The sequence below is a fragment of the Chiloscyllium plagiosum genome, unplaced genomic scaffold (genome assembly GCF_037043375.1).
Source record: "Chiloscyllium plagiosum isolate Xiang-an unplaced genomic scaffold, Cpla_swu_hap1 HiC_scaffold_27, whole genome shotgun sequence".
NCBI lineage: Eukaryota > Metazoa > Chordata > Chondrichthyes > Orectolobiformes > Hemiscylliidae > Chiloscyllium > Chiloscyllium plagiosum.
Window position 1 is genome coordinate 93,314,982 of NW_028270165.1, and position 25,489 is coordinate 93,340,470.

The 25,489-nt window shown below is 48.2% G+C and overlaps 6 protein-coding genes across 9 annotated transcripts in view; 3 read left to right on the top strand and 3 right to left on the bottom strand.

Moving 5' to 3' along the window:
• LOC148145051 (uncharacterized) overlaps window positions 1–25,489 on the bottom strand; it is a 234,563-nt gene that overhangs the window by 152,461 nt on the left and 56,613 nt on the right.
• Window positions 1–25,489, top strand: part of LOC148145052 (uncharacterized) — a 158,418-nt gene that overhangs the window by 111,146 nt on the left and 21,783 nt on the right. The gene's annotated exons all lie outside the window — the stretch shown is intronic.
• Window positions 1–25,489, top strand: part of LOC148145053 (uncharacterized) — a 258,116-nt gene that overhangs the window by 111,132 nt on the left and 121,495 nt on the right. The gene's annotated exons all lie outside the window — the stretch shown is intronic.
• LOC148145055 (uncharacterized) overlaps window positions 1–25,489 on the top strand; it is a 222,097-nt gene that overhangs the window by 51,667 nt on the left and 144,941 nt on the right. The gene's annotated exons all lie outside the window — the stretch shown is intronic.
• Window positions 1–25,489, bottom strand: part of LOC148145057 (uncharacterized) — a 109,227-nt gene that overhangs the window by 19,197 nt on the left and 64,541 nt on the right. The gene's annotated exons all lie outside the window — the stretch shown is intronic.
• LOC148145058 (uncharacterized) lies at window positions 1,180–5,501 on the bottom strand. 2 transcript variants are annotated; one of them, XM_087975610.1, is made up of 2 exons: window positions 5,346–5,501; window positions 1,180–3,007 (listed from the first exon to the last, which is right to left on the bottom strand). In XM_087975610.1, exon 2 carries the CDS (start codon window positions 2,618–2,620, stop codon window positions 1,736–1,738), a length of 885 nt encoding a protein of 294 aa, XP_087831736.1. In that variant the 5' UTR covers window positions 2,621–3,007; window positions 5,346–5,501; the 3' UTR covers window positions 1,180–1,735. The 2 variants fall into 2 exon arrangements, with proteins under 2 accessions (XP_087831736.1, XP_087831737.1); XM_087975611.1 differs by having other exon boundaries at window positions 5,336–5,501.

Sequence of the window (25,489 nt, forward strand, 5' to 3'; positions counted from 1 at the left end):
AAAAGTGGCCTCACCAACAGCCTGTACAATTTCAAAATGATGTCCCAACTCCGATATTCAACGGTGTGAACAATGAAGGCAAGTGGGCTAATCAACTCTTAACGACTCTGTCTACCAGTGATGCAACTTTCAAAGAACTATGTACCTGAACCACAGCCCCACGTCTCTGTTCTACAACATAACCCAGGGCCCCGCCAGTAACTGCTACAAGTCCTTCCCTTTTCTTTAAAGCAAAATGCAATTCCTCACTTTTATCTATACCTCTCTCATACACACGCTCTCTCTCAGGCACAGACACACACCACCCAACACTCTCAGGCTTATACTCCATCACACTCATACATTACCAAGCATGCACACAGGCAAACATATACTCTTGGGCAAACTCTCACACACAGTCACATGCATACACACACTCTCTGATGCATGCACAGACACACACAGGTCTATGGGGTAAATTTGCATTTGCAGATACATTCAATTTTGATCAAAAAAAGCACACAGTCTGCAGGCAGTCAATCCATGTAATATCTTATAAATTCCTACTTTGGAAATGGAACCAGTCTGATTCAAGATTGGGATACAGACAGAGTCAAACCTCACATCCTTCATGTACTGAGCTGAGATATCACTGATTTTTTATAAAACCTTAAGTCATCTCAAGAATGTGACTCAAAAGTACTTCTAAGCTTTACATATTAATGAACCAAAACCCGCAACCCATTCGAGAAGATGAAAGACTAAACCACAATCTTGATTTGTTCAATATATCCTATCAGTAGTATGACACTGTGATCGGTTGCTAGATGTTCCTGCTCCATAGCTACCCGATGAAGGAGCAGCACTCCAAAAGCGAGTGCTTCCAAATAAATCTGTTGGATGATAACCTGGTGCTGTGTGATTTTTTCACTTTATCCACTCCAGTCCAACACCAGCACTTCCACATCGTTTCCAGTGAACACAGCCCACAGCTCCTGGTGCTGCCAGGAAACCTAACAATGCCGATGACATGGCGCACTCTGCACTCCTGAAAGAATTCTAACAATACTGGCTGCTCATTCACTGCTCCATCTGATACACAACATTGGAAACTTAGTGCAGGAGGCTGAAAGGAATGAGCAGCTTTAAAACAAAAACCTCTTGGAGCTCAAAGCTTTCAATGAGAGTCTGAGCCCGGTGGTTAGTCCAAGTACCTTTTATTGTGACCCAACTTTGTTACAGCGTCAGATTCTCCCCAGCAAACAGGCAAAGAAAACATAGCAGATTTTTTAAAAAACACCTCAAGATCAAAGTGCACACAGACATCACACCCCCCGCCCCCCCTTTAATATTGGTCAGCATGGAGTTGTCTCTTTGTAATCGGATCCTTGGTACAACCGTAACCTGGAGGAAGTATTGCCTCACTCAGCAATTTCAACCCATACCCTGTGTTTCTCCCCGCTCATTTGCCAGGGGCTTTTTGAGGGGGGAGGGGGGGGAAATCAGCCGCACTGCTGTGGGTCTGGAGTCACGTACAGGCCAGACCGGGTAAAGGGTGCAGCTGGGACAACTGAGTGAATGAGATGGGGGATTTCTTCCACCCCCACCCCACCGACAATGGTTTCACCGTTAGATTCTGAACTCCAGATTTCTGACCAAATTCCAATTCCACCATCTGTCGCGGTGGGAATCGAACTCGGGATCCCTGGAACTGGGTTGAGAGTCCAGTGGATAATGGCACTCGACCGTCACTCCTTCAATCCCCCTGCGATGGCACATGAACTCGCTGGTGGCTCCGGAGGTGGGAGGAGCGGGTGAAGCCCTTCCCGCATTCGGGGCAGCTGAAGGGCCTCTCCCCCGTGTGGATCCGCCGGTGGGTCAGCAGGTTGGAGGCCCGGGCAAAGCTTTTCCCACACTCGGGGCAGCTGAAGGGCCTCTCCCCCGTGTGGACTCGCCGGTGCTTCACCAGGGCAGAGGAATCACTGAAGGCCTTCCCACACTCGGGGCAGCTGAAGGGCTTCTGCCCCGTGTGGACGCGCTGGTGCTTCAGCAGGTCGGAGGAATCGCTGAAGCCCTTCCCGCACTCGGGGCAACTGAAGGGCCTCTCCCCGGTGTGGACGCGCTGATGCTTCAGCAGGTCCGAGGAATAGCTGAAGGCCTTCCCACATTCAGGGCAGGTGAAGGGCTTCTCCCCAGTGTGGACCCGCTGGTGCGTACGCAAGTTGCCCACCTGACTGAATCCCTTCCCGCACTCGGGGCAGGAGAACGGCCTCTCCCCAGTGTGGATCCGCCGATGGGTCAGCAGGATAGACGCCTGCGTAAAGGTCTTTCCGCACTCAGGGCAGCTGAAGGGCCTCTCCCCCGTGTGGACCCGCAGGTGCTTCAGCAGGATGGAGGAATTGCTAAAGATCTTCCCGCACTCAGTGCAGGGGAACGGCCTCTCCCCCGTGTGGACCTGCTGGTGGGCCTGCAGGGCGGAGGAATTGCTGAAGGCCTTCCTGCAGTCACGGCAGGAGAACGGCCTCTCCCCGGTGTGACTGCGCCGATGAATCTCCAGGGCAGACGGAGCACGGAAGCCTTTCCCACAGTCACCACACTTCCATGGTTTCTCCACGGGTCGGGATTCCTCGGGTTTCTCCATGGCCAAAGCTTCAGCCGCACACAAACATGTCGTGAATTCCTCTTTCCAGGCTGTATAGCTGCTACACGCTCATTTGTGCGCTGCAACATTTGGGTCTCTCATCCAGTCCCACTGATGCTGAAAACGTACTCAAACGGGAACCAAAAAGCTTTCCTCCTTCTCACAGACTCACAGTTGTAAACCGTTGCGGTCCTGATGGACTGAGTGACTGTCAGACATTGACATCAAAGTGAAGACTGTAGACACTGGAGAGTCAGAGTCGAAAAGAGCAGCGCTGGAAAAGCACAGCAGGTCAGGCAGCATCCGAGGAGCAGGAAAGTCAACGTTTCGGGCATAAGCCCTTCATCTGTTGATCTTGAAACTTCCGTCATCAAATCTTCAAATACTCTGTAAAAAGAGATTACAAAGGTCATCACTGTCAGTCCAGGGTAGAAATTCTGAACAAGCAATTCTACTTTCTACGGAATACGTTTTTTAATTCCACAAAACTGAAAACACATCTCACTCCGCTCTAACTAATTCTCCTGAAGGATCTGCCAGGGGCTGAAAAGCAAAAACTTCAAGACTGACATCTCTCTGCATTTTGGATACCTCCACCTGGAAGTGAATATCTTTCACAACACTGGGATCCTGCTGAGAGTGAGCAGGTCTGATTTTGGGAAGCAAAGAAAAGTGTGTCAATTCAGGGTGAATCGGGAATGCAGCTTCTTGAGGAAGGACCAGACACAAAATGGTTAATGACCCCGGGAAGGGGGGAGCAAAATGAGACATCAAGGCATTAACACCGACACCAGAGAAAAACTCAACATACAGACGTGGCAAACATCGTTGGAAAGCCAGGGTCATAGAGACATACAGCAGAGAAACATCCTTTGGTCCAACACGCTTGTACCAAACAGTACAAAGAGATCTGGGTGTTCTTGTACACCAGTCAATGAAGGTAAGCATGCAGGTACAGCAGGTAGTGAAGAAGGCTAATAGCATGCTGGCCTTCATAACAAGAGGGATTGAGTATAGAAGCAAAGAGGTTCTTCTGCAGCTGTCCAGGGCCCTGGTGAGACCACACCTGGAGTATTGTGTGCAGTTCTGGTCTCCAAATTTGAGGAAAGACATTCTGGCTATTGAGGGAGTGCAACATAGGTTCACGAGGTCAATTCCTGGAATGGCGGGACTACCTTACGCTGAAAGACTGGAGCAACTGGGCTTGTATACCCTTGAGTTTAGAAGACTGAGAGGGGATCTGATTGAGACATAAGATTATTAAAGGATTGGACAATCTGGAGGCAGGAAACATGTTTCTGCTGATGGGTGAGTGCTGAACCAGAGGACACAGCTTAAAAATACAGGGTAGACCATTTAGGACAGAGATGAAGAGAAACTTCTTCACCCAGAGAGTGGTGGCTGTGTGGAATGCTCTGCCCCAGAGGGCAGTGGAGGTCCAGTCTCTGGATTCATTTAAGAAAGAGGTGGATAGAGCTCTCAAGGACAGTGGAATCAAGGGTTATGGAGATAAGGCAGGAACAGGATACTGATTAAGGATGATCAGCAATGATCATATTGAATGGTGGTGCAGGCTTGAAGGGCAGAATGGCCTACTCCTGCACCTATTGTCTATATTCCAAATCAATCAAATCCCATTTGCCAGCATTAGCCCATATTCCTTTAAACCCTTCCTATTCATATACCCATTCAGATGCCTTTTTAAATGTTGTAATTGTACCAGCCTCCACCACTTCCTCTGGAAGCTAATTCCTTACATGTACCATCCTCCGGGTGAATACATTGCCCTTTTGGTCAGTTTTACACCTGCCCCTCTCCCCCACCCTGAACCAATTACCCACCCATTCTGGACTCCCCCACCCCAGGGAAAAGACCTTGCCTATTTACCCTATCCATGCTCTTCATGATTTTATAAACCTCTATAAAGGTCACACTTCAGCCTCCGATGCTCCAGTGAAAACAGCTCCAGACTGTTCAGCCTCTTTCTGTAGCACAAATCCTCCAGCCCTGGCAACATCCTAGCAAATCTTTTCCAAACCCTTTCATGTTTACAACATGCTTCCAATAGGAGGGAGACACAATATTGTAGAAGTGGCTGTGGTTCTGTTGGACAATGGCAATTTAATTCCAAAGTGAATTCCTGTTGTTCGCCCTTTTCTCTTGTCTACAAACTGAAACTAACATCAACACGTCAATGCTCTCCTGGTCACTGCAATCTTGGAAGCACCCACATTCTGTTCCAGTGCCACAGATTATCACATTAATTCACCTCAAATTCACAGCCCATCTAAGTGTTTTTTCCCTGGACCTCTCTCCCACTTCCTTTTCCTGTTTTAAGGGCACACAGACCAAGCTCAGGGCCAAGCCTCCCAGAGTGAAATGAGGAAATTCGAGTTGACACAAAGGCTGCCCCGAGGTTGGAATCCTCTCCCGGAAATGACAGCGGACGGTGCCTTCACCAAGATGGCCGCCCGCGATGCCAGCCCAAAGACAACCTCCGACCTGTACTTCACAAAGATGGCGGCCAGGCGCTCCAGGAGCAAAGGCAACTTCCGCCTGACCCTCACAAAGATGGCCGCCGGTTGCCCGGGCGACCCGTGGGGTCCTTCGCCGGTGAAATAAACACTGGGCCTTTTATTGGAGGCCTCAGGCCTCCCCCGAGGAGTTTATAAACTCCCCTCCCCCACCCCAGCCTCCCGCGGTTCCCAATCCTACCCTGTCTCACCATCTCCTCTCCCCAGGAGCCAGGTCTTGGCGCTGGGGCCTGGCGACCTCCCGAGGGATGTTTCTGAGACCTGTCCGTGTTCTAAAGAAGGACCTGCTCAGCCTTTCCCAGCGGTTTCTGTCCTTGTTCCTTCGGCCGCCGGCGCCATCAGTAACACTGACGTCATCCCGCTGCGGGAGCTACACCGCGCATGCGCCAGATCGTATAGGGGCGAGGTCCTGACGGGTGACGTCATCGTCAGTTCGTGGGGCGCGGTTGGAGGAGTCCTCCGAGAATTCGGATACAATAGGGGGCGGGGCGATAGTTGTGCCCGCCCCCAGCCACCTGAAGGTTGGGTTTCTTTTGGGTTCGAACGTAGTTTTTTTTATTCAATTTTCAGCCTGTTCAGAAGTGAGCAGAATGGGTTCTTTTCTGGATTATAATGTTTTATTAAAATGTCTCCTGATTAAATTTTAAAAGTATAAGTGATAAGTGCTAACTTAGCCTGGAGCACTTCTTTTTTAAGAGCAAAAAGACAGTGTTATCTTCTGGGTGTGTAGATTTTGGATGAGCAAAGTATAGCGGTCTGGCCTTCCTGTCGGAAATGGGAGATTAGGGAGAGTTTCCACGTTACTGAGGATTGCCTGCAGCAAGTGTCTTTGGTCACGAATCCTATCAGATTGACTGGATCTGTTGGAGCGACAGTTCGAGGCAATGAGGAATTTACAAGAGCTAGGGGGTTTGATAGATAGTTATAGGAAAGGAGAAAAGTTGCAGATATATAGTCAGATAGATGGAGCAACACCAGGAAAGGTAGGTGAGGTAAACAGGTAGTGCAAGAATCTTCTGTGGCTATCCCCGTTTCAAACAAGTATGCTGTTTTGGAAAATGTATGGGGTGATGGACTCCCATGGGAACGTAGCATGAACAGCCAGGCTTCTGGTATTGAGACAGGCTCTAATGTAATGAGGGGTATGCTGGTGTCCAAGTGTTCGATTGTGACAGGGGACCCTCTAGTCAGATGCACAGACAGACATTTCTGCAGCCAACAGCGAATAATCAGAATGGTGTGTTGCCTTCCTCATGCCAGGATCAAGGATGTCTCAGAGAGGATGCAGAATGTTCCGAAAGGGGAGAGGGACAAGCAGGTGGTCATTGTACACACTGGAACCGACGACATCGGAAGGGAAAAAGATGAGATTCTGAAGGGTCAAAGAAAATTAGGCAGGAATTGAAATAAGAAGGTTCTCAAGGGTCGTAATATCTGGGTTACTCTCGGTGCTATGAGCTAGTGAGGGTAGGAATAGGAGGATAGAGAAGATGAATGTATGACTGAGGAGCTTGTGCAGGGGAGAAGGGCTCACATTTTTGGATTGTTGGAATCTCTTCTGGGGTAGAAGTGATCTGTACAAGGAGGACGAATTGCACCTGAATTGGAAGAGGACAAATATACTGACAGGGAGATTTGCAAGAGCTGCTCAGTAGGTTTTAAACAAGTAAGGTGGGAATAGTGAGGAAAGAGATCAATCTGAGACTGGTACAATTGGGAAAAGGAGTGAATCAAGCAGTCATGGTAGGCAGGGACAAAGAGGAGAACAAGTTAGGATTGGTAAATTAAACTGAATTTACTTCAATACAAGAGGCCTAACATGAAATGCAGTTGAAGTCAGGGCATGGGATATGAAACGTGGCTCAGGGATGGACAGGACTGGCAGCTTAATGTTCCACAATACAAATGCTATAGGAAGGGTAGAAAAGGGGGCAAGCGAGGTGGGGAGTGGTGTTTTTGATAAGGGTTGGTATTACAGCTGTATTTAAGCAGAATATTCTTGGGAATACATCCAGGAAAGTTATTTGGGTGGAACTGAAATAAGAGAGGGATAATCACCTTATTGGGATGGTATTATATACCCCCCTAAGAGTCAGCGGGAAATTGAGAAACAGATTTGTAAGGAGATTTCAGTTATCAGTAAGAATAATATGGTGGTTATGGTGGGGGACTTTACAGCTTTGCCCCCTCACACTAAACTAATGTCCTCTAGTTCTCAACTCCCACGCCCCAGGAAAAGACTTTGTCTAATTTACCCTGTCCATGATTTTATAAACTTCTACACAGTTACCCCTTAGCCTCTGATGCTCCAGAGAAAACAGCTCCATCCTCTTCAGCCTCTCCCTATAGCTCAAATCCTCCAACTCTGGCAATATCCTTGTTCATCTTTTCTGAACCCTTTCAAGTTTCACAACACCTTTCCAAAAGGAAGGAGACCAGAATTGCATGCAATATTCCACAAGTGACCTAACTGAGGTGTGATACAGCTGAAACATAACCTCCCAATTTCTGTACTCAACGCTCTGACCAATAAAGGAAATCATATCTTCTTCACTATCCTATCTACCAGCAACTCCACTTTTAAAAGGAGCTGTGAACCCGCACTCCAAGGTCTCTTTGTTCAGCAACAGTCCCCTGGACCTTACCATTAAATGTATAAGTCCTGCTCTGATTTGCTTTTCCAAAATGCAGCCCCTCACATTTATCGAAATTGAACTCCATCTGCCACTCCTCAGCCATTGGCCCATCTGATCAAGATCCTGTTGTAAATCTGAGGTAACCTTGCTCGCTGTCCACTACACCTCCAATTTTGGTGTCATCTGCAAACTCACTAACTATACCTCCTATGTTCAGATCAAAATAATTTACGTAAATTATGAAAAGTAGTGAACCCAGCACCGATCCTTGTGGCACTCCACTGTCACAGTCCTCACGTCTGAAAATCTACCCTCCACCACCACCCTCTGTCTTCTACCTTTGAGCAAGTCCTCCTTGTGTTCCATGAGATCGAACCTCGAACACCTTACTGAAGTCCACATAGATCACGTCCACCGCTCTATCCTCTTTGTTACTTCTTCAGAAAAACTCAATCAAGTTTGTGAGACATGATTTCCAACGCGCAAAGCCATGTTGACTATCCCTAATCAGTCCTTGCCTTTCCAAATGTGTAAATACTGTCCCTCAGGATTCCTTCCAAAAACTTGCCCACCACCGACATCAGGATTATTGGTCTATAGTTCCTTGGCTTGTCCTTACTGCCCTTCTTAAACAGTGGCACCACGTTAGCCAACCTCAGTCTTCTGGCACCTCACCTGTGACTATCAATGATACAAATATCTCAGCCACTTCCCTCACTTCCCACAGAGTTCTAGGGTACACATGATCAGGTCCTGGGGATTTATGCGTTTCAAAACATCCAGCACCACATCCTCTGTAATATGAACATTTTTCAAGATGTCACCATCTATTTGACTACATTCTATATCTTCTATGTCCTTCTCCACAGTAAACACTGATGCAAAATACTCATTTAGTATCACCCTCCCCCATCTCCTGTGGCTCCACAGAAAGGCCACCTTGCTGATCTTGGAGGGGCCCTATTCTCTCCCTGGTTACCCTTTTGCCCTTAATGTATTTGTAAAAACCCTTTGGATTCTCCTTCACCATATTTGCCAAAGCTACGTCCTCTTTTTGCCCTCCAGGGGTACAGGAGTTGCGAGGTCGTGTTTCTGCTCCTCTGTCTGATGGTCTCTTGCTGTTCTGGACACAGAGTGAGAATTGGGAGCAGGAGTAGGCTATTTGGTCTTTCAAGCCTGCACCAGCATTGAACAGATCACAAATGGATATGGATCTCCCTACAGAGCGGTGCAGAGGCTGGGACTACTTTCACTGGAGCACAGGTGACCTTACAGAGGTTTATAAAATCATGAGGGGTATAGGTGAGGTGAACATTTAAAATACATTTGGAGATGTACATGAATAGGAAAGGTTCGAAGGGATATGGGCCAAACACAGGCAGGTAGGACTAGTTTAGTTTGCAAATATAGTCAGCATAGACTAGTTGGGCTGAAGGGTCTGTTTCTGTGCTCGGCAAAAGTGAGAACTGCAGATGCTGGAGATCAGAGCCACGATTAGTGTGGTGCTGGAAAAGCACAGCAGGTCAGGCAGCATCCGAGGAGCAGGAAAATCAACATTTCGGGCAGGAGGGACTCCTGCCCAAAATGTCGATTTTCCTGCTTCTCGGATGCTGCTTGACCTGCTGTGCTTTCCAGCACCACTCTAATCGTTTTTCTGTGCTGTCTGACTTGAAGTTATGTACTCGTCTTAAAATCATTTTCTTGCCTTCCCCCATAACCATTCACTTCATTGCTGTTCAGAAATCAGATGAGCTCAGCCTTGAATACATTCAATGACCCCCAAACGTGGGCGGCATAGTGGCTAGCACTGCTGCCTCACAGCGCCAGAGACCCAGGTTCAACTCCCGCCACAGGTGACTGTGTGGAGTTTGCACGTCCTCCCAGTGTCTGCATGGGTTTCCTCCCACAGTCCAAAAATGTGCAGGTTAGGTGAATTTGCAATGCTAAATTGCCCGTAGTGTTAGGTGAAGGGGTAAATGTAGGGGAATGGGTCTGGCTGGGTTGCACTTCAGCAGGTCAGTGTGGACTTATTGGGCTGAAGGGCCTGTTTCCATATTGTAAGTAATCTAATCTAACTGCAGGAAGGCATCCCCACTTCTGAACTCAATTCCACTTGCCTTGCTGATTGCTGGCTGCACATGTCTGACAACTGGCAGTGACTGGTGTAGGAGGACGCTGAGACCCATTTGTCCATCCACACATCATTCCTGAAGAAGGCCTCATACCTGAAAGATCAACTCTCTTGCTCCTTGGATGCTGCCTGACTTGCTGTGCTTTTCCAGAACCACTCTTTTCGACTGATCTGCAGTCCTCACTTTCTCCACATCCCAATGTATCACCATTTAAATAATGCACCTCCTTTGTGCATTTTTTTAATCACAACAAAGGCTATAACTTCACACGGTGGTACTGCAGTTGCCATATGTTGCCAATTGAGACACAGACCTGGACCAACATTGCCCAAGTGTCCCCTCCCTGAATTCACTCTCGTTCCTTTCAGTTGCTGTAAGTCACCAATTGAACCCCAGAATGAAAAAGAAATGGGTGAGAAAAAAGGGCCATACTCTCAGATATCGTATGGAGGAAAAAAGTTGCAGTCTGGGAGTAAAGTTCAATCTTCATTCAGAGAGAGAGAGGAGCAGCAGCAGAAGCTCAAGGTCCAACTTCCGCATTCAGACAATACGGCGGCTCTGATTGGCAGGAGGACTCGTCCCCTTCCGGTCCTCCAGGGCGTCCTATTGGTTCGTCAAAAGAAGGTCGCGCGCCCTTTCTGCGGTCAGCGAGAAGCACGTGCAGTACTTGCTGACACCGAAGATCATGCGCAGTATTCCCTGTGGAGATGCTGGTGTTACTGACAGCTTTTAAGTGTCCAAATGCCAATAGGAGTTCAAAAGTCACAATTTTTTATTCCCCCTGTGGCTCAACATTGTATTCTTTTTGCATTTTAATGGCTACTCAACTTTTATATGTCTTTTCCCCACGGTAGGGAGAGTTCAGAACTAGAGGGCATAGATTTAGGGTGAGGCCAGAAAGATTTAGGAGGGACCTCAGGGGCAACCTTTTAACACAGAGGGTGGCGCGTGTATGGAATGAGCTGCCAGAGGAAGTGGTGATGGCTGGTACAATTACAACATTTAAAAGGCATCGGGATGGGTATACAAAAAGGAAGAATTTATGGGGTATGGGGCAAATGCGTCACTACATTAATTTAGGATATCTGGTCAGCATGGACTGAAGGGTTTATTTCCCGCTCTGTGACTATTTCTACATAGTTGGAACCAATTTCACAAAACAAGGAATAAGCCATACACCCCTTCCAGCCTGTCCTGAGCTGTGGCCTCACTGCACATTTTTTAGTGCAAGTTTCGGAAAGATTTCAGCAGCTCTTGTAAAAAAAAAATTGAACATGCTTTCAAACTTCAACGATGTTTCTGAATATATCACTGTAGCTATTCTCAATGTTTAAGATCAGCCGTTTCAGAACGTCATTTAAATGCAGAGGTGTGACAATAGGTGTGAATTCTGTCTGGGTCCCAATGTCGAGTCAGACTGACATGCTTGTGAGAAAAGCTCTGCAGTTAAATTACATTCTGGGATTAACACACCAAAGAACAGAAGCCAATTCTAAACAATGAAATATTTAATCTAAAATTGTTTAATGAATCACATCTCCATGACACTCGACTGCTTGGACTATAAATTCTATGATCATGATCTTATTCTCCATAACCACCTAATGAAGGAGCAGCACTGAAAGCTTGTGCTTCCAAACAAACCTGTTGGACTATAATCTGGCGTTGAGAGATTTTTAAACTTTATCCACCCCACTCCAACACCAGCACTTCCACATCGTTTCTAGTGAACACAGACCACACCTCCTGGTGCTGCCAGTAAACTTTACAATGCTAATGAAATGATGCACTCACAAAAAATTTACCATTTCTAACAATACTAGCTTCTCATTCACTGCTTCATCTGATACACTACACTGGAAACTTAGTGCAGGAGGCTACAAGAAATGAGCAGCTTTAAAACAAAAACCTCTTGGAGCTCAAAGCTTTCAATAAGAGTCTGAGCCCGGCGGTAAGTTACAGCTTCAGATCCCCCCAACAAAAAGGTGTAGAAAAAGTAGGTTATATTTTTTAAACAGCTCAAGCTCAAAGTGCACACACTCCCCCCAACGCCTTTACTATTAGTCACCACCAAGTTGTCCCTTTGTAATTGGATCCTTGGTACAGCCTTAACCTGTGGGAAGTGTTGTCTCACTCACCAATTTCAACCCATACCCTGTTTCCAAGTAATTTTCTCCCCACTCATTCACCAGGAGGTGGCAGTGTTGAATCAACCAGACTGCTGTGGGTCTGGAGTCATGTGTTGGCCAGACCAGGTAAAAGATGCAGCTGGGACGACTGAGTGAATTCTTTCCCACAATGACAGTTTCCTTCCCAAAAAAAAGGACGTGAGTTTATCAGATGGGGGTTTCTCCATCCCCACCCCCCGAAAGTGGTTTCATCGTTAGATTCTGAACTCCAGATTTCTGACCAAATTGCAATTCCACCATCTGCCTCAGTGGGATTCAAACCCGAGAGTCCCTGGAACAGGGTTGATAGTCCAATCAATAATGGCACTCAACCGTTGCTCCTTCAATCACCCTGCGATGGTACGTGAACTCGCTGGTGCCTCTGCAGGTGGGAGGAGCAGGTGAAGCTCTTCCCTCACTCAGGGCAGCTGAAGGGCTTCTCTCTGATGTGGACCCGCTCTTGTTTCCGCAAGTTGCCCACCTGACTGAATGCTTACCATATATGGGGCAGGTGAATGGCCTCTCCCCATTGTGAGCCTGCTGGTGTGTCAGCAGGTGGGAGGAATTGATGAAGCCCTTCCTGCATTCAGGACAAGGGAACAGCCTTGCCCCAGTGTGACTGCGCCTATGAGACTCTAGGGCAGATGGGAAACAGAAGCCACATTTCCATGGTTTCTCTACGGGGCGGGATTCCTCGGGTTTCTTCATGGTCGAAGCTTCAGCCACACACAAACACGTGTGGAGCCCCACCCCACCCTGAATTTCTTTTTCCAGGCCGTATAACTGTTTCAGGTTCCACACTCAGTGTGCTGCAACAGTAGAGTCTCTCATCCAGTCCCACTGATGCTGAAAACCTCCTCAAACAGGAACCAAAAAGCTTTGCTCCTTCTCACAGAATCAGAGTTGGAAACCGTTGCGGTCCCGATGGATTGAGTGACTGTCAGACATTGACGACAAAGTGAGGACTGCAGATGCTGGAGAGTCAGAGTCAAAACGTGCGGTGATGGAAAAGCACAGCAGGTCAGGCAGCATCCAAGGAGCAGGAGAGTCGACATTTTGGGCATAAGCCCTTCATCTGTTGATTTTGAAACTCCCAACTTCAGATCTTCAAATACTCTGTAAAAAGGGATTTTAAAAAGGTCACCACTATCAGTCCAGGGTAGAAAAGAAAAGATAAAAGTAAAACAGAAAAGATATCTATCCCCACTTCCCACTCTCTATCTTTCCACTCCAACCCCACCTGAGTAACTAAGACACAAACCTGAGTTTGCAGAGTCTCCTCCCTCCCTGGATTCACTCCAGTTGCTACAAGTGAACAGATTCCCCCCCCACCCCTCCCCTCCCTGCCAGGGTGAAGAGCTGCCCAGAGGGAGGGAGTCCCACTCAAACCTGACAGGGACACTTCCCCTTCATGACGTTAAAGGTGCGAGGGGGCGGAGCGAGTCAAGGGGGCGTGCGAGGGGGCGGAGCGAGACAAGGGGGCGTGCGAGGGGGCGGAGCGAGTCAAGGGGGCGTGCGAGGGGGCGGAGCGAGTCAAGGGGGCGTACGAGGGGGCGGAGCGAGTCAAGGGGGCGTGCGAGGGGGCGGAGCGAGTCAAGGGGGCGTGCGAGGGGGCGGAGCGAGTCAAGGGGGCGTACGAGGGGGCGGAGCGAGTCAAGGGGGCGTACGAGGGGGCGGAGCGAGTCAAGGGGGCGTACGAGGGGGCGGCGCGAGTCAAGGGGGAGGAGCGAGTCAAGGGGGCGTACGAGGGGGCGGAGCGAGTCAAGGGGGCGTGCGAGGGGGCGGAGCGAGTCAAGGGGGCGTGCGAGGGGGCGGAGCGAGTCAAGGGGGCGTACGAGGGGGCGGAGCGAGTCAAGGGGGCGTACGAGGGGGCGGAGCGAGTCAAGGGGGCGTACGAGGGGGCGGAGCGAGTCAAGGGGGCGTACGAGGGGGCGGAGCGAGTCAAGGGGGAGGAGCGAGTCAAGGGGGCGTACGAGGGGGCGGAGCGAGTCAAGGGAGAGTACGAGGGGGCGGAGCGAGTCAAGGGGGCGTACGAGGGGGCGGAGCGAGTCAAGGGGGCGTACGAGGGGGCGGAGCGAGTCAAGGGGGCGTACGAGGGGGCGGAGCGAGTCAAGGGGGCGTACGAGGGGGCGGAGCGAGTCAAGGGGGCGTACGAGGGGGCGGAGCGAGTCAAGGGGGCGTACGAGGGGGCGGAGCGAGTCAAGGGGGCGTACGAGGGGGCGGAGCGAGTCAAGGGGGCGTACGAGGGGGCGGAGCGAGTCAAGGGGGCGTACGAGGGGGCGGAGCGAGTCAAGGGGGCGTACGAGGGGGCGGAGCGAGTCAAGGGGGCGTACGAGGGGGCGGAGCGAGTCAAGGGAGCGTACGAGGGGGCGGAGCGAGTCAAGGGGGCGTACGAGGGGGCGGAGCGAGTCAAGGGGGCGTACGAGGGGGCGGAGCGAGTCAAGGGGGCGTACGAGGGGGCGGAGCGAGTCAAGGGGGCGTACGAGGGGGCGGAGCGAGTCAAGGGGGCGTACGAGGGGGCGGAGCGAGTCAAGGGGGCGTACGAGGGGGCGGAGCGAGTCAAGGGGGCGTACGAGGGGGCGGAGCGAGTCAAGGGGGCGTACGAGGGGGCGGAGCGAGTCAAGGGGGCGTACGAGGGGGCGGAGCGAGTCAAGGGGGCGTACGAGGGGGCGGAGCGAGTCAAGGGGGCGGAGCGAGTCAAGGGGGCGGGATGAAGTCGACAGCGGGTCACACCACACTGCGCCTGCTCCGGCCCGCCCAACGCTGCGCCTGCGCTTCACTGCACAGTTTGGACGAACCCCTTCTCTTCAGAGAATCCCCAAAGTGTGGAAGCAGGTCACTCGGCCCAACGTGTCCACACCGACCCTCCGAAGGGTAACCCACCCACATCCATTCCCCTCCCCTATTGCTCTACATTTAACCCTGAGTAATGCACCTAACCTGCACATCCCTGGGCACTATGGGTAATTTCCCATGGCCAATCCACCTAACCTGCACATCCCTGGGCACTATGGGTAATTTCCCATGGCCAATCCACCGTAACCTGTACATCCCTGGGCACTATGTAATTTCCCATGGCCAATCCACCCTAACCTGCACATCCCTGGGCACTATGGGTAATTTCCCATGGCCAATCCACCCTAACCTGTACATCCCTGGGCACTATGGGTAATTTAGCATGGCCAATCCACCCTAACCTGCACATCCGTGGGCACTATGGGTAATTTACCATGGCCAATCCACCCTAACATGTACATCCCTGGGCACTATGGGTAATTTCCCTTGGCCAATCCACCCTAACCTGTACATCACTGGGCTCTATGGGTAATTTAGCATGGCCAATCCACCCTAACCTGCACATCCCTGGGCACTATGGGTAATTTAGCACGGCCAATCCACCTTCCCCTGCAGGTCCCTGGGCACTATGGGTAATTTAGCATGGCTAATCCACCTTCCTTGGCACATCCCTGGGCACTATGGGTAATTTAGCATGGCCAATCCACCCTAACCTCCACATAACACCAGGTTATAGCCCAACATCAGGTGGTTGCAGAGTATAAGATCAGAACGCACAGAATTTATGGAAAAACATGACAATGTCCTGCCACTGAAATGATATAACCTGGCTTGTTAAGGTTTTCATCTTTCAGAATGGGTTGCAGGTATCATTAATATGCAAATCCCAAAACTTCCTGTAAGGCACCTTCTTGAGAGAACTTAAAAGTTTTATAACAAAAGGTGACATCTCCGCTCAGACAATGCATTAAAGGTGTGAAGTCAGGGTCTGTCTGTATCCCAATCTTGAGTCAGACTGGTTCTATTTCCAAAGTAGGAATTTATGAAATATTACATGGATTGACTGCCTGCAGATTGTGCATTTTTTGAGCAAAATAGAATGCATTTGCAAATATAATTCTGCAAATACAAACTCATCCCCATGGACTCGTGTGTACATGAGAGACAGAAACAGTCTATTTCCATGCTGTATATTTCTATGACTATTTTGTAACGGATGGTTTATTTCTGTTGATGTAAATATTGTTGTAAATCTTAGCTGGGTACTAATATTAGATGGAAGGGAGAGAGAATTCCTCAAGTAGGGCACCATAAGAATCCTGGGAGAGTCCTATTTCTGGTTTACTTCCTCATGAACAAACATTAAACACGAGCACATATTTATTTTGAATTTGGTTTCATTTTTCTTGTTTGATTCCTTTCTATGACTACACTCTGTGTCTGGATGGTTGACAGGCTGGGATATTGTGGGTTGGGTCTCAATGTTTTACTCTTCCGGAAGGTGTAAAAGGGGGGTCAAAATTGATATTCATTTTCCACATCACCTCACCGCTCACCAGGCCTGATTTGGATTGGCCATGCTAAATTGACCAGAGCGTCCAGGGACGTGCAGGTTAGGTGGGTTAGCCATGGGAAATGCAGGGTTATAGTTTCATAGTAATAGAAGCAGGAATAGGCCATTTGGCCCATCTAACCTGCTCCGCCATTCATTAAGATCATGGTTGATCTATCCATCGTCTTAGCTCCTCCTCCCTGCATTATCCCAACTCCCCTTCATTCCCGTACCATGCAAAAGCCCATCCAACTGTGTCTTGAATGTATTTAATGAAGCTGCCTCGACTGCTTCCTTGACCAGAGAATTCCACAGATTCACTACTCTCCGGGATAAGCAATTTGTCCTCATCTCTGTCCGAAATCCACTCCCCCTAACCTTGAGGCCTAGTCTCACCCACCAGCAGAAATGACTGGATAGGGTAGGGCTTCATCCCCGCATTGTAATCAATTCCCACTTTCCAACAAAATCCCAGATGTCCTCGCTCACTCAGTTGCTGGCTCACAAATGAAAGGCTTCCTTTTAACTTCTTCTGATCCCATTAAGGGCAAAATATCCTAAAGCTGCTCTGCAAGTCCAGTCTTCACCACCACATTTCTGCTTTTACCGAAGACGATTAGAGTCATACAGCACAGAAACAGACTAGTCATCCCAACTCGTCTATGCTGACCAGAATTCCTAAATTAATCGCGTCCCATTTGCCAGCATTTGGCCCACATCCCTCTAAAACCTTCCTATTCAGGGACCCAGCCAGGTGCCTTTTAAATGATGTCATTGCACCAGCCTCCACCACATCCTCTGGCAGCTTGTTCCATACATTCACCACCTTCTGTGTGAAGAAGTTGCCCCTCACTTCCCTTTCCCCATTCACCTTAAACCTATGCCCCTCTTAGTTCTGGACTCCCATACCCTGGGGAAAAGACCTTGGGTATTCACCCTATGCATGCCCCTTATAAACATGTTAGATCACCACTCAGCCTCCGATGCGCCAAGAATATATCCTGGTCTATTCAGACTCTCCCTGTAGCTCAAACCCTCCTACTCTGGCAACAGCCTCGCAAATCTTTACCGATCCCTTTCAAAGTTTCACAACACATTTCCTGTAGCAGGGAGACCAGAACTGAACGCAGTATTCCAAAGATGGTCCAAACAATGCCCTATACAGTCGCAACATGATCTCCCAACTCATCTACTCAATGCTTTGACCAATAAAAGAAAGTATCCTAAATGCCTTCTTCATTATCCTGTCTACCTGTGACTCCACTCTCAAGGAACTATGAACCTGCACTCCAAGGTCTCTTTGTTCTGCAACACTTCCCTTAACTGTGTCAGTCCTGCCTGGATTACTTGACCAAAATGCAGACCTGACATTTCTCCAAATTCAACTCCATCTGTCACTCCTTGGCCCATCAGCCCATCCGGTCAATTCTAATTTAGAGTGAATTTTCTTTCCTCTCTTATTCCCTAGATGTTGAAAATCTCCATCCCACACACTCTCCGTCCATTCTCACTTTGCTGATCCTAATCCCTGCTGTACCTCATCCTGAAGGGTCTGGTTCATGCTGATTAACAGGCCCACACTCAGGAGGGGGGAGGGTCTAATTGAAACATACAGAATCTTGAACAGCCTGGACAGAGTGAAAGTTGGGAAGGTGTTTCCATTGGTTGGAGGGATTAGAACCAGTGGGCACAGCCTTAGAGTAAAGGGAAGACCTTTCAGAATGGAGGTAAGGAGAAACTTCTTCAGCCAGAGAGTGGTGAATCTATGGAATTCACTGCCACAGAAGGCTGGGCAGGCCAGGTCACTGAGGATATTTAAGACTGAGATAGAGACGTTCTTGAGTATCAAGGCGATGGAGGGTTACAGGAGACAAAGTGGGAGAATGTGATTGAGAAACTGATCAGTCATGTTTGAATGATGGAGCAGACCTGATGGGCTGAATGGCCTAAATTTCTGCTCCGATGTCTTATGTTCTCTTGTTGTCTTGGACAGTGAGAGAGAATTGGAAGCAGGAGTAGGCCATCTGGTCTTACAAACCTGCACCAACATTCAACAGATTGGTTGGGATTCTGCCGACATCTAGATGAATAGGTTGGGACTTGTTCAATGGACCACAGGAGGTTGAGAGGTGATCGTACAGAGGTTTATAAAATAATGAGGGGGATAGATGAGGTGACTGCCAGGTATTGTTTCCCTCGGGAGGGTGGTCCAAGATTAGGCAGCAAATTTGAAGGTGAGAGGAGAAAGATTTCAAAAAGGCAGGAGGGGCACCTTTTTTTCAACAGAGTAGTTTGTGTGTGGAATAAATGTCCAAAGGAAGTGGTGGATGCAGGTACAATAACAATATTTAAAAGACATTTTGATAAGTACATGAATAGGAAAGGTTCAGAGGGAATTGAGCCAATCTATGTGGGACTAGTTTAGTTTGTGAATCTCGTCAGCATGAGCTGAAAATGTGTTGCTGGAACAGCGCAGCAGGTCAGGCAGCATCCAGGGAACAGGAGAATCGACGTTTCGGGCATAAGCCCTTCTTCAGGAATGGGCTAAAGAAGGGCTTGTGCCCGAAACGTTGATTCTCCTGTTCCCTGAATGCTGCCTGACCTGCTGCGCTGTTCCAGCAACACATTTTCAGCTCTGATCTCCAGCATCTGCAGACCTCACTTTCTCCCCCAATATAGTCAGCATGGACTAGTTGGGCTGAAGGGTCTGTTTCTGTGCTGTATGACCCTGTAACTGTTCTGTACTGGTCTTAAAATCATATTCTTGCCTTCCTCCATAAACATCCACTTCTTTGTTGTTCTAAAATCAGATGAACTCAGCCTTGAATATATTCAATGATCCCCTAACTGCAGAAAGATATTCTCAATTCTGAACTCAATTCCTTTTGCTAATATACCACTTGCCTTGCTGATTGCTTGCTGCACCTGTCTGACAACTGGCAGCGACTGGTGTAGGAGGATGCTGAGGCCCCTTGGGATGTCCACACATCATTCCTAATAAAGGGCTCGTGCCCGAAATGTCGACTCTGCCGCTCCTTGGATGCTACCTGACCTACTGTGCTTTTCCAGTACCACACTGACTCTGATCTCCACCATCTGCAGTTCTCACTTTCTCCACATCCCAATCCATCACTATTTAAACAATACATCTCCTTTCTGCTTTTATTTCCACAGAAAGGCTCTTAACTTCACATTGTGGTACTGCATTTGCCATGTGTTTGCCAACTGTGGTCTTCTCTACATCGGGGAGACCGAGCATAAACTTGGGGAACGGTTCGCCGAGCATCGCAGCTGGGTCCACAGAGGCCAACCGGACCTCCCAGTCACCATCCATTTTAATTCCCCTTCCCACTCCATTCCTGACATGACCATCTTTGGCCTCCTCAGTTACCACACCACACCAAACCACAATTTGGAGGAACAACACCTCATCTCCTACCTGTGCAGCCTACGGTTCGGAGGACTCAACATTGAGTTCTCCAATTTCAAATAACCTCACTTCCCTTCCTGTGGTGTAAAATTATGTCCCAATACATGTGTGAATCATAATGTAACACATGTATTGGGCCAAGCAGTGGAATGTGGTGAAACGGTTAAAAATTATGTCCCAATACATGTGTGAATCTAACCGGAATGGAGGTGTTGCTTAGTCCCGTGTGAATCATATTACACACCTCCCCGTGTGAATCTTCTTATCTGTATGTAACCAGAATGGAATGTGTTTTTTAGCCTTGCTCTGCTGTTCACATGAATGTTTATATCTGGAAAAGAGTATATCAGCTGGAAAAGTCTCCAGTTCGGTGAGTCTGCTCCGGGGTTGCGTTTAACCGCCGAGCGTGGGTTGTTGGCAACCGCTCTACGAGAACTGACGGCTCCCAGTTCCGGTAACATGTAGAGTGAGTATAAGCCAGACCCGGGAGTCTGCTCCGGGGTTACGTTTAACCGCCGAGCGTAGGTTGTTGGCAACCGCTCTACGAGAACTGACGGCTCCCAGTTCCGGTAACATGTAGAGTGAGTATAAGCCAGACCCGTTGTAAGTATGAGACCTGGTTGTGGCGACGCTGCGGGGAATAAAATGCTCATATTCTAGCAGACTCGCCTCTTGGTCGTTTGTTCTGTGTCAGACTACTCTCCTACGAACCTGACCTTGAGAATTTTTTAAAACACATCCCCAACTCCCTTCCCAGCCCCGACCCCTCATTTCCAATCCTCCCTGCCACCAACCAGATTTCTTCCTCCCCTTGACCAACCAGGTCATACCCTCAGCCTGTCTTCACCTATCCCCACTTCACCACACTGCCCCTTGCACCCCCTTTATCTGCATCTCCCCCTACACCCATTCTCAGTCCTGAAGAAAGGTTATACCCGAAACGTCGACTTCTCCACCTCCTGATGCTGCCGGGCTTGTTGTGTTCTTCCAGCCTTCTGCCTGTCTATTTTGCCAATTGAGACACAGACTCAGACCAACGTTTCCAGAGTCTGTCTCCTCCCGGTTTCACTCCCTTTGCTTTCAGTTGCTGCAAGTCAACAATTGAACCCCAGATTGAAAAAGAAATGGAAAAGTGGGCAAGCAAAGAGAGTGCCGTACTCACAGATCTTGGACAGAGGAAGGAATTTACAGTCGGGGGTGAAGCTCAATCTTCCTTCAGAGACACAAGCAGAAATAGCAGCTACTGAAGATCATGGTCCAACTTCCGCATTTAGACAATAGGGTGGCTCTGATTGATAGGAGGACCTATCTCTTTCCGGTCCTCCAGTGCTCCCTATTGGGCCATCAGGAGAACGGCGCCCGCCTTTTTCTGGCGGACAGATGAGCATGCGCAATATTTTGCTGACACCGACGGACATGCGCGCTGCGTTGCTGACACCGGCACACATGTGCAATATGCTCTTTGGGGATGTTGGTGTTAGTGACAAATTAAGAATCCAAATGCCAATAGCTGAGAAAAAAAGATAGAGGCACAATTTTTTTCCAAGTGGCTCGACATTTCATTGCTTTTGCATTTTGTCTGCTGCTCAACTTTTGTATGTTTTTTTCCCCTTGTTGGGAGAGAGTGTGCCCCAGTGAGCTGACTGTGAGAAGGAGCTGTAACCAGATAGTTGAAACTTTATTGCTGGAACAGCACAGCAGGTCAGGCAGCATCCAGGGAACAGGAGATTCGACGTTTCGGGCACAGGCCCTTCTTCAGGAATGAGCAGAGAGTGTTCAGCAGGAGAAGATAAAAGGTAGGGAGGAGGGACTTGGAGGAGGGGCGTTGGAAATGTGATAGGTGGAAAGAGGTCAAGGTGAGGGTGATAGGTCGGAGTAGGATGGAGGCGGAGAGGTCAAGAAGAAGACTGCAGGTCAGGAAGGCGGTGCCGGGCTGGAGGGATCCGGCTGAGACAAGGTGGGGGGAGGGGGGATGAAGAAACTGGTGAAGTCCAAGTTCATCCCCTGCGGTTGGAGGGTTCCCAGTCGGAACCAGATACACAGACTGAAGAAACATCAAACTATTCGCAGTAGGGGGTGACTGTACACGTTTCCCGAATGTGATCACTCTTTCAATTGTTCATCAGAAACAGGGAGCCAAAAGGACACCAGAACTGCAGAGAAGTCGTGGAAATGTGGGGAATGTGGGAAGGGATTCCATTCCCTATCTGTACATGAGATTCATCAGCTCAGTCACAGTGGGGAGAGGCCGTTCTTCAAAACATTATTTCCCATTGACAAAAACACATCCACGCTGCCTGATTACCTTGAACTTATACAAGTGCCCTGTCATAACATCTTTAATCATAGCTTTGAACATTTGCCCTATGACATATGTTAAGGTAAATGGTCTGCAGTTTCCTGTTCTCAGTCTCCCTTTTTGAAGAAAGGAGTTTCCAATCTAAAGAAATCTTCCCTGAAACTAGTGAGGTGTGGAAAACTAAAACCAATGCATTAACTGTTTCACTAGCTAGTTTATCTTTAAGAGTCCATGATGAAATCTTTTGGGCACCTGAGACTTGTGAACTCGTAGTTCCAACAGTTTACTCAGTATGTCTTCCCTGGTAATTGTAATTGCCTTCAGTTCCTCCTTCCCTTTCAATTCCTGATTTCCAGCTAAAGTGTTACTTTTATCCTCTCTAGTGAAGACAGATTCAAGCTCTTTTCAATTCTCCGATCATCTCTTTATCCTCTGTTATTGAATCCCCAGACTCATTTTCTGCAGAACCAACACTTACTTTGTTAACTTTAAAAAAAACACGCTGACAAAACATTCAAACCTGTTTTTTAAATATTTTTGGCTAACTTTCTAACTCTAATTGCTGTGCTTCTGCCTGTATTATTTCTGATAGGTTGCCCCAGCACTCAACTCTCGCATCAACCTGTCTGCGTATTCTATAGAACTGACCTTGGTTAAGTGTTGCAAAACACACAAGGGCAAATTTTTCGTCTCCAGAAAGCCTTAGTACTTAACACGATAATATTCACTTTGAAATATTGTTCTTCCAAACTTTACCAAGCACATCTTCCAGATTCAAAATCCCACAATGACACCCAGTTTTGTTATGATCTTTAATTTTGAAGAGAAATTTGAATATCCAGTGATTAACTGGAAGAACTGTTCATGACATTTTCACATTTCTAAACAAAAAAAAATCAACTGGATTAATTTAGCAGAATAGCACATATGGCCTTAAATTGCAAATCCAGTTTTCTTTTGAGAGATGGAGCATATCCACACCAGATGAGGATCTAATACCTGGATTTAGCCTGTTGGGTCAGGAGCTTTTATTAAACACAAAATGGCATCTCAATATAAAGTAACAGAACAACATGGTTTCAGGCTGCAAATTAACACTGTGTTTAAAATGGCTAAAAGCTGCATTTCTGCATTCCTGAGCGAACTGAATCACAGATTAAGCAAACAATGCCTTCTTCATAGTACGGATCTAATTAAGCTAGATAGGACATTACCGACCATCCTAGCTAACCTTGAAGCACAGGTATGAGGAGATAATGCGTGTGAAACAACATTGTTCCCAGGAAATATTGTTTCCCAGGATTAACCTGTTGTCCATTATGTCATTTCATGCTGTACTGTCTCTTAAGAAACATATGAAAATTGCTTTTTGTTCCAAGTTAATCACCCAGTTTCTCTAAGGAACACATATTATTTTAATATCTGCGTTGCTGGACAAATCTTTGCCCGGCCGTTACTAATTAAAGTGTGAAACCTTGCTGAAGCAAACCATACTCCTCGAGTTTTTTGATCGATCGTGGAACTGAGACACCCTCTCCTGGGGGTTGAGATCTTCAACTCTCACTGTGCTTTTGGTGTGACCCATGATTACAGAGACTTGTAGGAACATAGAGGATTTGTAACCCCCACAGGGCAGACTAATAGTAATGTCGTTTTGTCCAATCAATCTGGCAGCTATCAAGATATTCAGCTCAGGCTGAGGCAATGGATACAGTCTTCCAAAGGAATGAGCAGATGGATGCTGCTGCCAAGCAGGCAGCCTGACACCCCAAACTTCTGGTCCCATTGGATCCCCAGCAAAACCCGGATAGAGACAATATGGGGATAGGAATTCCAGGCCTGGGTATGGGACTGAAATCACAGGGGAGGCCCCCTGCTGAAGAGTACAAACTATGGCCTCAAATATGGTACTCCTTTGATACTCAAACCGAAATGTAGGTGGATCCCTGATGGACTGGTTTGTGTTCCTTCTTTGCTGCTGCTTACTTCAGTTGACTATGTGCATTATTGTACACACTTGGGCAAGAAGGAAATGGTAATACTTATTACAAACTTGGTGGCACCCAGATTTCCAGAAAACAGCTAGGAAAAGAGCTGAAGCGTGTTTAATTTGTAAACAAACAAGATGCATGCTGTAAGAGGGATGCCCTGAGGTTGTTAACCACCTCCTTGCCTGGTCAGCCTTTTTACTTGTCTACAACTTGCTTTTATAGAATTATGTCGCGTACATTGTTAACAATATTGTCTAATAATAGCAGATGTATTTTGTAGATGAATCAAAACCATCCCAATGCCACTACATTGTTGGACAAGTGGGAAATATTTGCATCAGTTAACCAAAACTCTTCAGAGTTTACATTCACGGGTACGCCAAGCCTCAGCATTAGGACCGGGCCATATTGGAGCTGAGATGGAAAGGCCCCTTCCTAGTCCTGCTGGGTTACCCGGTCAGCAGTCAGGGTCAAGGGGAGGCCGCATGGACACACACAACACAATGCAAACGAGCGCCACCTCCTGGAGGAACACCAGAAGACCCCGTCAGAGACACATCTTCAGCCTTCATCCGTGAGTGGCTCAGCCTGATCATTCTGTCTTTCACTGCACTCTTCCTTATCTTTCTTTCACTGACTATGTTTGATTGGGACACAATGGATAGCCTGATAATCTGTAGTAAACAGGAATTATAGTGTAATACTTTTCTTTACAGGACATACCTTTCTGCAGAAAAGGACAGCCGCTGTAGCTGCTGGGTTTGTGCCCATATTTCCATCCACTCCAAGGGAGGGATCCCCCTGAGATCCATACCTTTTAATGAATCTGACCCTGCTGAATGGGAGCTGCATCAGGGTCATTCTGCTGCTGTCACAACCTTTCACATCCCCCTGGTTTCCTAAGTGGGTGAGCACCCCAAACTCTGACGGGGATAACACCCACCTCCGCTGGCAATCAGTGGGATATACAATGGATACATTCGAGCCTCAATACTCTCTCTCCTGTGATGTTTGGGTACCCTGTGCAAAGTGGGGAGGACAGGTCACAGGACCTCCTCTTGGGTCTGCTCCTGGGCCGGGCCTGGTCAAACTGGCCATAAACAGGTCCAGGCTATGGAGGGGGTCGTTATGGCCGACTGCCTGCCCCTCCTCTGTGGGTATGTCAGAGCCAGGGTGTCTCTGGAGAAGGAGCAAGCGGTGCCTAACACCTTTGGGCTGTTCAGAGAGAGATGGGTACCGCTGGGAGTGGAGTGTAATATTTCCCCCTCCAACTCTAGTTTGATTTGATCGCTGCCCTCCCCCTCACTATTTGATCATGCAGCATTACCCTC